General features: G+C 45.8%; 1 protein-coding gene across 1 annotated transcript; it reads right to left on the reverse strand.

The window, feature by feature from the left end:
* Positions 1 to 12,177: 12,177 nt before the first annotated feature.
* LOC137149685 (olfactory receptor 51G2-like) lies at positions 12,178 to 13,113 on the reverse strand. Its single transcript, XM_067543232.1, has one exon. It carries the CDS (start codon positions 13,111 to 13,113, stop codon positions 12,178 to 12,180), a length of 936 nt encoding a protein of 311 aa, XP_067399333.1.
* Between the last annotated feature and the right edge of the window lie 1,194 nt (positions 13,114 to 14,307).

Raw genomic sequence — 14,307 nt, forward strand, 5'->3', positions numbered from 1 at the left:
TCAGAACGAAGTATGGGTCTCCTTGTTCTTGTAGTGGTAAGTGTCCCTGCACACGTTTAGATAAGTCTAGCTGTCTTAGATCAATGGGCCCCCAGGAGTATATTGCTGTAGGTATCCTCTTGGCAGGTCCCTTCCTTGCTTTATGGTTCACTTCTCTGTTCACTAATTGCAGCTGCTGCTGCTGTGCTCAGCTCATGATAACAATAACAATGCATAGTCATGGGCACTTCCCTTTAGTGTAATAAGTCCTGTACCCACAAGTTGCTACTTTATATTCTTGTGGTTAATTGTATCTTCATTGTACTTTTCACCTTAAGACTTGTGCCGGAGCTTCTGTTTCCTGTATGGTAAAGGACTCCCGCTCCTGTCTTTCTTATGCTATCTCATGTAATAAATAAGCACTTTTGACATCACTTTGCCAGTGTGCTCCATCCCGCCACCGAGATAAAAATACCGAACACTACAATCATCTTGCATTTCTGTTAACTTAGTAAGGCTAGCCAGCGGCGACTGGTCTGAGGAAAAGAAAAGGGAAGTAAAATCTGTTGCAGGAGGGCCGGAAAGGGCCGCATTCCTAGCTGCATGTTCAGCTAGGGCATTTCCACGCGTGACATCATCATAAGGGGTAAGGTGGGCTTGACATTTAACACTGGTTAGGAGGGAGGGTAACTGCAATAATGCATCAACATACTGTCCATTTCAAACGGGGGTTCCAGCCGAAGTGAGGAATCCTCGCTGCTTCCAGAGTTCAACAAAGTCATGGAGAACTCCAAAGACATAACGGGAATCACTGTAAATGGTTGCGGATAGATTCTCTACTAATATACATGCACGAGTAAAGGCTACTAATTTGGCAATCTGGGCAAACAAAACATGTTGCAGATGGTGTGCCTCTAACATTTGGTGTTGCGTACATACAGCACATCCAGAGACAAAGTTACCGAAGCTGTCTCTGAGGCAAGAACCATCAACAAACAAAACTAAATCGGGGTTCAACAAAGGGACATCTTGGAGATCAAGGCGAGCAGTAAGGAGATGTTCAGTAACTGACAAACAATCATGAGGATCACCGTTAGAAAGAATGGGGAGGAGTGAGGCAGGATTCATTACAGGACAGTGGGTAAGGATGATATTTGAGGCTGAATGAAGGAGTTTCTCATATTTGGTTAGCCTCGAGTAGGATAAATGCTGGGTTTTGCCTTTTAAGAGTAGGGCAGCCATAGCATGTGGAATGGCCACAATCAAAGGGCATCCTAAAACTAGAGTCTCAGCTTTCTCAACTAAAAGGGCTGCTGCAGCAACTGAGCAGAGACAGGGAGGGAGTCCTGCTGCTACTGGGTCTAAGTCAGTGCTAAAATATGCAACAGGATGGCTCTTATCTCCATGAGGTTGAGTCAGGACTCCTTGAGCAAACCCACTTTTTTCGTGACAAAAAAAGGTAAAAAGTTTCTGGTAGTCTGGTAATTCTAGAGCAGGTGCTTGAGACAAGGCTTGCTTGAGGGATACAAAAGGCTGTTTGGCCTGAGAGGACCAGATAAGGGGTTCAGGGACTGAGTCTAGGGTCAGGTTCTGCAGGGGTTTCATAATTGCTGCATATCCAAGGATCCATTGCCTACAGTATCCCGCCAGTCCTAAAAGGATTCTCATTTGTTTACGAGTGGCAGGCTTAGATATTTGTAGGATGGCATTGATCCTGGAAGAGGATAAGTGTCTTTCCCCTGCACAAGTATCGTGACGTAAGTAATGTACTCGGGGAAGACATAGTTGCAATTTAGATTATACGCCTTGTGACCCTTAAGGGCAAGCACAGTTAATAGGGTAAGCGAATCTCATTTACAGGCTTCTAAGGAGGGAGAAGCTAGCATTAAGTCATCTATATAGTGGATTAAGGTAGACCTGCCGTCAAAGGCTATGGAGTCCAGGTCTTTCTTCAAAATTTGCGAAAAAAGAGTTGGAGCTTTAGTATATCCCATAGGAAGTCTATTCCATGTATACTGAAGGCCGTGATAGGTAAAGACAAACAAAAAACTGCTATCTGAATGGATTGGAATGGAAAAGAAAGCAGAACAGAGGTCCACAACAGTAAAATAGATGGTGGTTGTGGGGATATAAGACAAGATAGTCGCTGGATTTGGGACTATGAGGAATGTGGGTAAGACAGCAGCATTAACTGCTCAGAGATCTTGCACAAATTGGTAAGTGTTTTCCCCAGGTTTCTTTATTGGGAGGATAGGAGTGTTACATGGGCTGTGGGTGGGTATATTAATTCCTTGTTCTAAAAGTGAGGTGATAACAGGTCGAATACCTTCTTCGGCTTCTCTGGAAACGGGGTACTGTGGGATGCAAGGGAGAGGCCTTGTCGCATTTAACGTAATGCGTACAGGTTCGGCACTTATTTTGTGGCTTACTTCGTTAGAATGGGTTGACCATAATCATGGGGGCACCTGTTCTAACAGTTCCTGTTGCAATGAGAAAGTGTCAGGCTCGGTGTCCCTCAGGTCAGATTCCTGTAATAATGTCAATATTGCTTCTCCTCCCGGTTCTGGTATGTCAAGAGAAATACCATCCGGGGTGCAATAAATAACACAACTCAATTTGCATATCAAATGTTTTCCCAATAAATTAACTGGTTTGGACGTGCTGAGCAAAAAAGCTCAGAAATAGGTCCAATAGTAACTGACAATGGTTGAGACACAGGGTGAGGGATAGACTTACCGCTTATACCTATAGCATTAACAATTTCTGCTGAAACAGGAACATGGGAGAATTCGGAAACTCTTAAAGTAGAATGGGAAGCACCTGTAACAACTAGGCAGGATACAAGTTGACCATTTACAAGGCACTGCAAGCTGGGTCCAGACTGATCTAGGGGAATCAAGGGAGCGATGGTGTCACCACCCTCCGCGCTGTCCTACGCCGGGTTGCTGCAGTTGTTTAGGTTTGGGGTATGGTTGGGGAAAGCGGGAGGGAAAATGGTGGGGTTTGTGGTCCGACCTGGTCGGTTGGGGCACTCGGACCTCCAGTGACCAGTTTGTTTGCAATAATGGCACTGGTTTCCGTAGACCCTATTGACAATGTTGCTGAGGTTGGGTATTTGTACTTGTCCCTTATTCGGTTGTCCTCCCCCCCTGCTTCTTCCTCTCCCCCTCCCCTTCCCCTTTGATTCCCAGTATGGTTCTGTAATTGTTGAATCTGAAGGGCCATTGACGTGGTCTCGCTATCTTCTTTTGCTTTCTCTAATTTCTTTTGGAAATGTTGTGCGGCAGCTAATAGTTCTGTTAACGGTTTTTCCTCCCTGCTGATAACTACCCGTTGAATTTCACTTGAAATCTTGGGTAAAAGTCCTTGAACAAAGGCAGCTGCCATGGCTTGTGGCGCATTTTGCTCAGGATCGTTCATACCCGAGTGGCGTTCGAACTCCTGTTTCAATCTCTGGAGATAATCGGATGGTTCGTCACCCTTGCTTTGTTTGCACGCATTCATTTTAGTCCAATCGGCTTTCCGTGGACAAATTGTAAGCACAGCATCTAGTAGTTGACTATGAGCAGTGGCTAACGCTTGGTCAGTACCGGGATGTTGGGCTAGCCAGTGAGCTTCGGCATGAAGTCTCTGAATGGTTTCTCGGGGAAGGATGGCTTGCAAGAGTTAATTTAAATCTGCCCAAGTGGGGTCATAACAAGTTATAATGGTTTGGAGCTCTTCTTGGAATTTTACGGGATCTTCCCTGATTTTTGGAAATGCTTGAGATAGGTTAAATAAGTCAGTCAGGGACCATGGAACATGCACAGGCACTTGATTTGTCCCTTGTCCTGGAAGTTGCCAGAGCGAGAATTGTCCAGTCGGGGCTGTAGTGGGTCACTTCCGGAGAGCATATCCGGAGGAGTCAGGACTAAGTTGGGGTTGACTAGTAATCACAGAAGTGCTAGTAGGTCCCGGGCCAAGCAGTCTGGTAGTAGAGTCAGCCCGAGACTGTTGTCTTTCCTAAGGTGGTGGTTGTTGGAGTTGATCAGGACTAGCTGACTGACCCGGAGGTGCAATAGGGATTGCGGACTATAGGTCTAGCAGGTCCTCGGTTGTTTCTTGAGAATGAAGAATGCTGGATACAGATGTTGATGGTCTGAATTTGGGGGAGAGGCCAATTTCTCCCATACCTCTTTCAATTGTTGTTTTCGTTTTTCCTGGGAGTCTTTGAGACTCCGCGTTTGTGACTTATTACGTCTCTTTGAAGCTTCATCGTACCAGTCAAAAAATGAATCACATATTGTCTGGGATACTTTGGATCCAAGTGACTCCAATGTTCCTCTCAAATGCATTATTTTTTCTAGATCAAATGTTCCTGCCTCAGGGAATTGTTTGCTGGGATCATCTCTAGTGAAAAAATGCCACTTACCCAGAAACTTGCAAGAGAATAATGGGCTGGGGTTCCTTTAGAGGGAACTAGTACTTTTTTTGAGTGTTTTGTTCCCATTTTCACTCACACAAGACGCAGGAATGACTTATTGAGGGATCCATACCGCCTCATTCTCAGCCCGCAATCTCCACTGTTGAGGGCAGGACGAACCCGATATCGGAATGCTTATTTAGCGGGAGGGGGTTGGAGAGGGGACAAGACACAAAAGGGGTCCTCCAAAGTCACAGAAGTCCTAACCCTAGGCCCATCTAGTGACCGAGGCTAAGGTGTCCTTGGACAACAGATCTAAGGAGGCCCATGAATCAGAGAAGGGGGGAAGGAGTAGCCTTGCAGCTGCAAACACTCCACCTGTCCATTGGGTCACTGGGTTCGGGCAAGCCCCCCTTGCAGTCTACTTACACCGGTCGTTGCCAACAAGGCTCGCGGTGGAATCGGGGTGGCTGGAACTTGCCTTAGTCCAGGACCTGGTAAACAGCTCATTTTGCCAAACACAAGCATTCCGGACTCACTCATTCGTGTTAGCACTCCTTAATGTGCTGTTGAGTGCAATGCTTCAAAATTGCTGAGATGAGGACCTGATAGCGTCCTCAGCCTGCAATTCGAACCTCCAAACTCTCCCTGCATGCTTTTCAGAGACAGAGAGTTTGAAAGCTCAGCTCGACCCTTAACACAGTTCAGACCTCGCTTGGCTGTTCTCGACTAGGAAGCGTATGGGCAGCCCCCTTCCGAAGCTCCGAATAGAATTTTAAAAGGTCTCTTACCTTTTTGAGTGGCACCTGGGGTTTGACGGGGAGCGGTCCACAGTGTTTCCCAGGCAACACCAGCATTTGGAGATCCGAGTCATGGCACCAAATTGTCGTGGAAAAGATAACGCAGTTTCTCTTTAGGTTCAAATGGAGTAGAGCTTTATTCTGACAGACACACAGAGAGCTATGTCCATAGGGGAGCCCTGGACAGCACAGAGTTCCTGTGCTGCTGTCAGGGACTTCGTCTAGGTTCGAATACGGATGACTTATATATGAAAGCTCTTCACATACCGATCGCATGGTGGAATTTTCCATTACAAAACAAGTCTAACGGCTACTTCCTTATTTATTACACAAGTCTAATGACTACCTTCTTATCCGTTACAAGAATAGCTGGGGGCAATTACAAAAGCAGCTAGTTTCAAAAAACAGCTTAAAGCGCAATCAACAGTTTTCAGCGGGTTTTTTCTATCTTTAGTTATGCTAACTTACATTTTCATCATTATTTTCAGTGTAAAGCCTACCGGGCCTTGATTTTGAGCTTCCACATCCCCAAAATAATGCCTAGAGCAGAGCTTTTAGAAAATCAGCCAGTCTCGATTTAAAAATTGTCAGTGGTGCAGAATGTATCATGACCCTTGGTAAAAGTTGTTCTCACTACTCTCCCTGTTCAAAATCTGTGCTTTATTTCCAGTTTCCAGGCATTAGATTGTGTTATAACTTTCTGTGCTGGATTGAAGGGTCCGTTGTTCAACATTCGTTCCTCATGCAGATGCTTACAGACTGTGACCAAGTCTCTTTGTTAAGCTACATAGATTGAGCACCTTGAGTCTCCCTCTAGAAGGCATGTTTTCTAATCCTTTGATCATTGCTGTGGCACTTTTCTGACCCCTCTCTACTTTATCAACATCCTTCTTGAATTGTGGACATGAGAACTGGACACAATACTCCAGCAGTCCTCACCCCAGTGCAAAATACACAGGTAAAATAACCTCGCTACTCATAACTGAAGATTCCCATACTTATATATCCCACATCGCATTAATTTTTTTGGCTGCAGCATCGCACTGTGGGCCCATGTTCAATTGATTTTCCACCATGACCCCCAAATCTTTTCAGAGGAACTGCTTCCCGGGATACAGCCCCCAGCCTGCATTCCTTGATTTTAGGTGTATATCTTTACGGTTAGCTGTACTAAATTAATATTAGGGAGGCACAGAGGGACGGAGTGAGTTACCCGAGGTCACAGAAGAAGGCTCTGGAAGAGCATGAAAATGAAGTCAGCACTTTAACCACTGACCCATCCTTCCTCCTTGGGGACTAGTGTCTGGGGAGGGGATCCCTGGCAGCTCAGCATGCTACATTGCCAACCATTCTCTTAGTCAGACAATCTGCCCGTTACCCTGTCCATCCCAAGAGTCCTTCTCTGCCCCTGGGGAAGTCCGAATTCATGTCTCTTGAAATTCAGTGACCAATATTTCACTCAGTTTTCCAAAGGAGGGCTCACCAGTGCCTTGTATTATGCTATTAATACTTCCCTCTCTGACTTCATACATTCCAGCAGCTCATTTGCCTTGTTCACAGCTGCATCCCAAAGGTGACTCACAGTCATCCTGGCACTGACTAATACAACCAGCTCTTTCTCCTCCTCTGTCATTTCCAAATAAGCATGATAATATATAAAAAAGAGGTGTAGGGAATAGAAGTAGGGAGGTGATTTTTCTTCTGTAGGTGGCATTCATGAAACCAGTGCTGGAATTCTGCATTCGGGTCTTATGTGCAAAATTTAAAAAGTGGAAAAATTGAAGAGGGTGCAGAAAGAGCCACAAAAATGATTGACGAGCTGCAGAAAATTCCGGACACTGAGAGTAGTCAAGAGCTGAACCTGCTTACCTTCTCCAAAGGAAGATGGAGCACTGACTTGATTACAGTGTACAAGCACCTCCACAGGGACAAAATACAAGTCCTAAAGGGCTCTCTAATTTTGTAGGAAAAGGTATAACAGGTACAAGTGGGTACAAAACTGAAGCTAGAAAACTTATATTTTGAAATTAGTTTCACATTTTTAACACTGAGGGTGATTAATCAGAGGATCAAACTCCCAAGGGAGATGATGGATCGCCCTGGTATCTCCAAATGCAGTATGGATGTCTTCCTAGAAAAGAAGCTTTATGGGTGAACAAGTTAAATTTAATCAAACACAATTGATTGGGCTCGTATGGGGGTAAATGGGAAAAATTTTGTAGCTTCTGACATACAGGAGGTCAAACTAGATGGTTAAATTGTCCCTTCTGTTCTTATATTCTATGAATCTATGAATTGTTGTCTTCAGTGGATTGACCCTTCGAGTGCTTGTGACCAGAGCTATACAATCACTACCAGTGTCCTTTAAACATGTAGGTTGATTAGCAGACAGCACAAAGCACTAGAGAAAAGGGTTATAAAATAACAAGCAGCTGTCACATGTCTGCACTAATCTTCCTCATGCATCACTACAGGCTAAGTTAGATAGGCTTTGCTCTGGAGATACATAAACAGAACTAAATCATGGGAAGACAAGGAGCTCTTGGGACTCGGACTGGTTTCCCTGTGTCTCTGAGAGAGCACCATTCCATTTGTTTGCCCCTTTCTTGAGGAAGCAGCCTTTTCTCAAAGCCTCCCTGAGTGAGCCTGGGCCCAGTCACCATCGTGCTCAGCTCTGTCTGTGTGACAGGTTGAAGGGGTGAAGCTGACCTTTGCCCTGAAACTGCTTTCTCCCAGTCAGGCCATCTAAGATGATGCCCCAGTGGCCGTTATTTCATTTTTTGGCAGTTACACCCATTCAGCCCCAATGGCTTGAGCACACTAGTCTGGTGCATGGCCTGAAAGCCTTTGTTTCCCCGTGACACTCTAACCCTCCCCTAAGAGATCCAACACCTAAACCTCACAATGCGGAGCAGGTCAACAGTCAACCCCAAGCACCTGAACATCTGCCCCAGACACCCAAGGTCTGGAGTCACAGGAATTCCCAGAGACCAGCTGTCACAGGAGTCTGAGTTAAGGGGATTTGCTCTTTGGATACCTGGCAGACCTGATCTTAGGGTCTTCCCTGGCCTCCTTCTCAGAGTATCTGAGCAACTTGAAAGTATTCATCCTCCCGTCACCTCTGTGAGGCAGGGTAGGGTAGGGCAGGGCTATTATCTACTTGTACAGAAGCTCAGAGACAGTCGGTGGGTTGCCCATGTTGACACAGGGCAAGGGAATGAAACCCAGCTCTCCTGACATGCAGAGCAGAGCCCAAACCACAGGATCAGCCACCCAGCTGGACTGGATAGATTCTCTGCTGCCCCAGAGCTGCCCCCTGCGCTGTGGAGAGACGGAATAGCAAGGAGGCAGTTACAGGGGTTGGTTTCTCTGGCCTGCTCCCCATCATCCCTCTGTAAAATGCATCCCTTGTTCTAGGTAGCATTTGTGCCTATTTTGCACAGGTTTAGAAGGAAACACAAGGGGTGTGGCTGTGGAAGAGTCAGGCCCATCATCCAATGGGATTCTGCGTCTCAGCTAAATGGGAGAAAAAATGCAAGAATTTCCTACAGAGGTTAATGCTGGATGGCTGCTGGTTACCATAGACAGAGCCCAGCTGCTGTGCGCTTCACACTATTCAACTGCACTGACTTGTGTCAAACTCATGTGCAGAAATTTTTACGGCAGTTAAACAGCTGCCACAGGCATCCCACCCAGAGGTGCCTCCCTATAGAGAAGCAGTGTGACCCAGTGTTTATAGCAGTGGACAAGTCCATGGCTTCTAATCCCAGCTCTGCCACTGGCCTGTGGGTTAACGATAGCAAAGTCACTCCACTTCCCTGTGACTCAATTTCCTTATTATCTATCTCTTTCCTAATGATTCCCAACATTCTGTTAGCTTTTTTGCCTCTTGCAGCACACTGAGCAGGTGCTTTCAGGGAACTTTCTACAATGGCTTCAAGATCTCTTCTCTGAGTGGTAACAGCTAATTTAGACCCCATCATTTTATATGCAGAATTGGGATTATGTTTTGTAATGTGCATCACTTTGCATTTATCAACATTTAATTTCATCTGCCATTTTGTTGCCCAGTCACCCACTTTTGTGAGATCCTTTTGTAACTCGTCACAGTCTGTTTTGAACTTATCTATCTTGAGTAATTTTGTGTCATCTTTTGTATCAGCCTTTTTCCAGAACAATTATGAATATGTTGAACTATGCTGGTCCCAGTACAGACTGCGGGGGACACCATTATTTATCTCCATTCTCAAAACTGACCATATATTCCTACCCTTTGTTTTCCTACCCTTTTAACTAGTATTCCACTAGTTATTCCACTAGTCTTCCATTAGTCTCCGTTCTCAAAACTGACTGTTTATTCCTACTCTTTGTATTCCTACCCTTTTAACTAGTTACTGGTCCAGGAGAGGATCTTCCCTCTTATCCCATAGCAGATTACTTTGCTTAAGAGCCTTTGGTGAGGGACCTTGTCAACAGCTTTCTGAAAATCTAAGTACACTCTATCCACTGGATCACCTTTGTCCACAAGCTTGTTGACTTAGTGAAGCATGATTTCCCTTTAGAAAAGCCATGTTGACTGTTCCCAAGAAATTATGTTCATCTACAAGTGTAAAAATTCTGTTCTTTACTATAGTTTCAACCAACTTGTCTGGTAATGAAATTAGGTTTGCGGATATACAATGGCGCCTTTTTATAAAACTGGTGTCACATTAGCTATCGCGCAGTCATCTGGTACAGAAGGTTATTTAAATGATAAGTTCCATACCAGAGTTAGTCGTTCTGTAATTTCACGTTTGAGTTCCTTCAGAAATCTTGGGTGAATCCCATCTGGTCCTGGTGACTTATTACTGTTCAATTCATCAGTCTCCTGATGACATGTGCTGTATAAGAGCTAGGTTTTATTATTAAGCCCTGGCTGAGGAATCCCTGTATAGCCAACTACTGCGTCCCATCCCACTGCAGGCCCATCCATCTGTGTCACAGATTTTATGCTGATAAATGGCTCAGATACCAGATCCAAGTGCCTATTTTAGCCTGTAGGTGTTCGGGGATGATATCCTGCTTTGTGTGCTTCACAACCCCAGGCACACTCCCGACCATAGCAAAGACTGAAAAATAATAAATAATACTGCTCTAAACCCAGAACCTAGGACAATCGAGTGAGTCTGATCACTTAATATTTTATTTAAACTATGCATATTTAACACGTGAAAATCCCGGCTTGCAGGTGCTGTTGCTTAGGAGATTAGGAGGATTCAACAAAGGGACTGGAAGTTTTTACGTGTGACAGGAACACACACAGCTGTGTGCAAAGGAGCAGAAAAGTTAGAAGAGTTTTTATCTCTTTAAGTTCCTGATCGTGACCTTCTGCTCCTTCTGTTGATGGGAAAAGGAAGGAGGGTCTTGTGGGTAAAGCAGGGCACCAGGATTTAGGCGACTCACATTTAAGTCCAAGCTCTGGCATAGATTCCCTGTGTGACCTGGGACATAAACTTGCAGAACAGAGTCCAAACGACAGGACCAACCTCCTAGCTAGACCGGCTAGATTCTCGCTGCCCCAGAGCTGCTTCTTGTGCTGTGGGGAGCGGGGATAGCAAGGAGTCAGTTACAGGTGTTTCTTTCTCTGACCTGTTCCCCACCACCCACAGCACCCTTGCAGGCTGAGGTACCCTGCAGGCACCCTACCCCTCCATCTAAGGACCTTGCAGTGACTTACTCTCAGCCTGGAAAACTGTAAACAAGATCCCTCTGTGTGGGGTAATATTTGTTCTCCAAAACACAGCATCTTTTAGCCTGCACCCCACCCTACTCCATAGCCCAGGACCCCCCAGCTTCCCTGATGTAGTCTGTGTTGGTTCAGGCTTGCCGCAGCTTTCCCGACTTGTCACCAGCCGGCCCCCTCAGTAGCTCAGTTCCTTCCCCCCAGGTCAAGCAAGGGCAGCTGTCCTTCACCTGCTGCTGTGGCTATGTTAAGGCCTCAGTTAAGGCCTCGGTCTCAGGCCCTTAAAGAAGGTGTAGCCTGGGATTTCCCAAAGCAAGAACTATCTTCCTCTCACCCCGTAGCTGCCTCTGCTAGGCCTTGGTCAGCTCCTAAAGTACCAGGAACATTAAAGGGCTACACCATGGAGCAGGTGTTGAATCTCTCTCAACGGGAAGAATCCCCGACACACCCCGTCTAATGGCCACTGAAGGGCTGGGGTGGGCTTTGGAGCTGGTTGTGCATCTGCTGGGGAGCTGAGGCCCATTTCCAGCCCTTTCCATGGCTGGGACATCACAAATGAAGGGAAAGGGGAGGGAAACTGGTCCTGAATCTCTAGTCAGACTCTTGTGCGTGCGACTCTCACTCACAGACGCAGCTCTGCTCTGCCTGGGGCAGTACGCTGGGTTGGCAGGTGCTTTGAGCAGAGCCATCCAGGAGGCCGGAGAGCTGCCTAAATGGCGTCTCTTAAGGCTCCTGATTTAATCCTTGCTCTGAAACATCTCGGTCACAGGTGCCTGGGTGAGGGCGCAGGGAATGGTGGGCAGCCGTGCCCCTGGAATAGCCCCTCTCACAGCTGGTGCCGCTCTCATGGATCACGCAGCAGCCAGAGTGTTGAGGAAGGGCCAGGACTGCGACTGCAAAACAGTCCTGGCCCTGGATGTTAACCAGAGACGGGACAGTGACAGATCGTGGACAACAGGAGAAAACATGTACGTTTTTTCTCTGTATTGACTATATCCACAGAAATTCTGAGGTCTGAGGCTGACACTGATACAGCTCTTTATGAGATAACATCCAACTGATCCTCTGGCTCTACATAAACACAGAGTCTTTGTAAATACTGCTGCCTGCCTCGGTCCCGATCCCCAGTGTGCTGTCCTTCTTCAGCAGCTGGTGATGGGGATTAGTAGCTCATGTCCTCTCATGTCTTCTGGAAGTGTCTAGGATGGAATAGGTGGCTTGTGTTTTTCATCTCACTTGTCATCAGCACTGGAGCCAGGTGATGACTTGACCCTTCACTTGACGAACACCCTGATTATCCTGGCACGAATGGCTTTGGTTTTCACGCTGTACACGATTGGGTTCATCAGGGATGGGACCAGCAAATAGACGTTGCCCATGACAGTCAGAATCAAGGGAGAAAAGTTCTTCACGAATCTGTGTATCACAGACAAGCTGAGAGCTGGCACGTAGAAGATCAGGACAACACAGACGTGGGAGACGCAGGTGTTCAGGGCCTTGAGGCGCTCCGCGTGGGACGCAATGCTCAACACTGTTTTGAGGATCATCACATAGGATAGGAGGATGAGCATGACGTCCAACCCCACTGAAGTGAGCATTGTAAAGAAGCTGTAGATGCTGTGGGCTCTGATATCCGAACACGCCATCTTCATGACTTCCTGGTTCAGGCAGTAGGAATGGGAGAGGACATTGGCATGACAGTACTGGAAATGTTTCAGGAGAATGGGGAGCGGGAGTATAATGCCCATCCCTCTTAGCAGAGACACCAGTCCCATCTTGGCTATTCTGGTTGGGGTTAAGATGGAATCATATCTCAGCGGGTTACAGATCGCAACAAAGCGGTCAAAGGCCATCGACAAGAGTACAGAGGATTCAGTTAACGTAAACCAGTGGATGAAGAACAGCTGGGCAAAACAGGCATCGAAACTAATCTCCCTAGAGTTAAACCAGAATATGCTCAGGACGGTTGGTAGGGTGGATAGCGATATGCCAATGTCTGTGATGGCCAACATGGAAAGGAAAATGTACATGGGCTCATGGAGAGTCGGATCTGTTTTTATAATGAATAGAATGACTGAATTTCCTATTATTGAAATAACGTACATTAAGCAGATGGGGATAGAAATCAAGACATGGCATTTTTCCTGCCCAGGTATTCCGGTGAGAAGGAAAACTGCAGGTTGGAATTTGGTGTCATTGACAGCTGACATGATGCACTGGGCACCCCCAGGGATTTTGAACTTTATTTCCTGAAAGTAAAAAGTAACAGAAGACTAGATGATATTGAACAAGAAATCATTCTGCTCTCAGTGCAAGTCTAGAGACTTCTAGGAGCTCAAGAAAGAGAAGCAAAGACATAGCCTTGGATTTACACTTACGGTTATTTCTTCTATTCATTCTGTTGAAACACCTGCCATTGTTTAATGTTGGAAGAGAGGATACTGGGCTACCTAGACCATTGGTTTGACCCTGTATGGAAGATAGTCATGTCCTATAGTAAGATAGGCATTACCAGATGGCATCAGACCTATAGTCCATATAGTCCACTATCCTGTGCCCAGTGCCAGATGCTTCAGAGAGAGGTAGAAAAAGACCTGCAGTAGACAGGGAAAGTTTCCTCCTGACTTGGACATATTTGATGGTGCAAATCATGAAGTTTAATAGCACTCCCAGATTTTTTTTTAAAAATCCCCACTTCTGTAATTGGATTTTCTGTTTCCCCGTATAAAACTCCGTTCCCTCTTTGAATCCTACTACAGACTTGACCCCATTGATATCTTGTGGCTGTGAGTTCCATAGCCTCCTTGAGTATTGTGTGGTTTTTCAATTCAATTTTTCAATTCTGACCTTCCCACAAATATCCTCTCTATTTCTATGTTGCATTTATGTTATTTAGAAACGTGTTTCATTGACTCATGTATTTTATTTATTTTCTCCACTCCCAAGAGCCCATATTACGCAATTGTCTCTTTGCAGGACCTGGGATAAATTCTTAGGGTCAGGTTCTGAGTTTAGGAATATTGAATGGAACAGCGTCGCACCAGATTTATATGTGTAAATTTGATCAGAACCGGCCTCTCTTAACTTTCATTTAACAAACGCTCCCCCAAGAATCCCTGCAGGAGAAGCTGAATACTCTGTCTGGCCAGTGTTGATTGGATCCAGAGAGGTCAATCATCTTACAGTCTTCTTTTTTGCCTCTCAGGACCCGCATACTCTCCCCGTGAAAGGTTCTGTAGATATTTGGCAAGTTACAAGCTAACACAGACAGTTACTTCAGCAGGGTGGGAGGGGGACTGATGTCCCAAACAGTGACAAGTGCAAGCACTAGTTTTGCAATAATATCCAGTTGAGTTGTAAATTACTTCAGCCACGTTCATTTTTCTTCACCTCATGTCTATGCT

Source organism: Emydura macquarii, unplaced genomic scaffold, assembly GCF_026122565.2.
Source record: "Emydura macquarii macquarii isolate MOO-44397 ecotype Brisbane River unplaced genomic scaffold, CSIRO-AGI_Emac_v2 contig_807, whole genome shotgun sequence".
Lineage (NCBI taxonomy): Eukaryota > Metazoa > Chordata > Testudines > Chelidae > Emydura > Emydura macquarii.

Excerpts from the sequence above, each read along its gene's own strand:
- LOC137149685 (XM_067543232.1), bottom strand. The coding sequence starts at position 13,113 with ATGTCAGCTGTCAATGACACCAAATTCCAACCTGCAGTTTTCCTTCTC.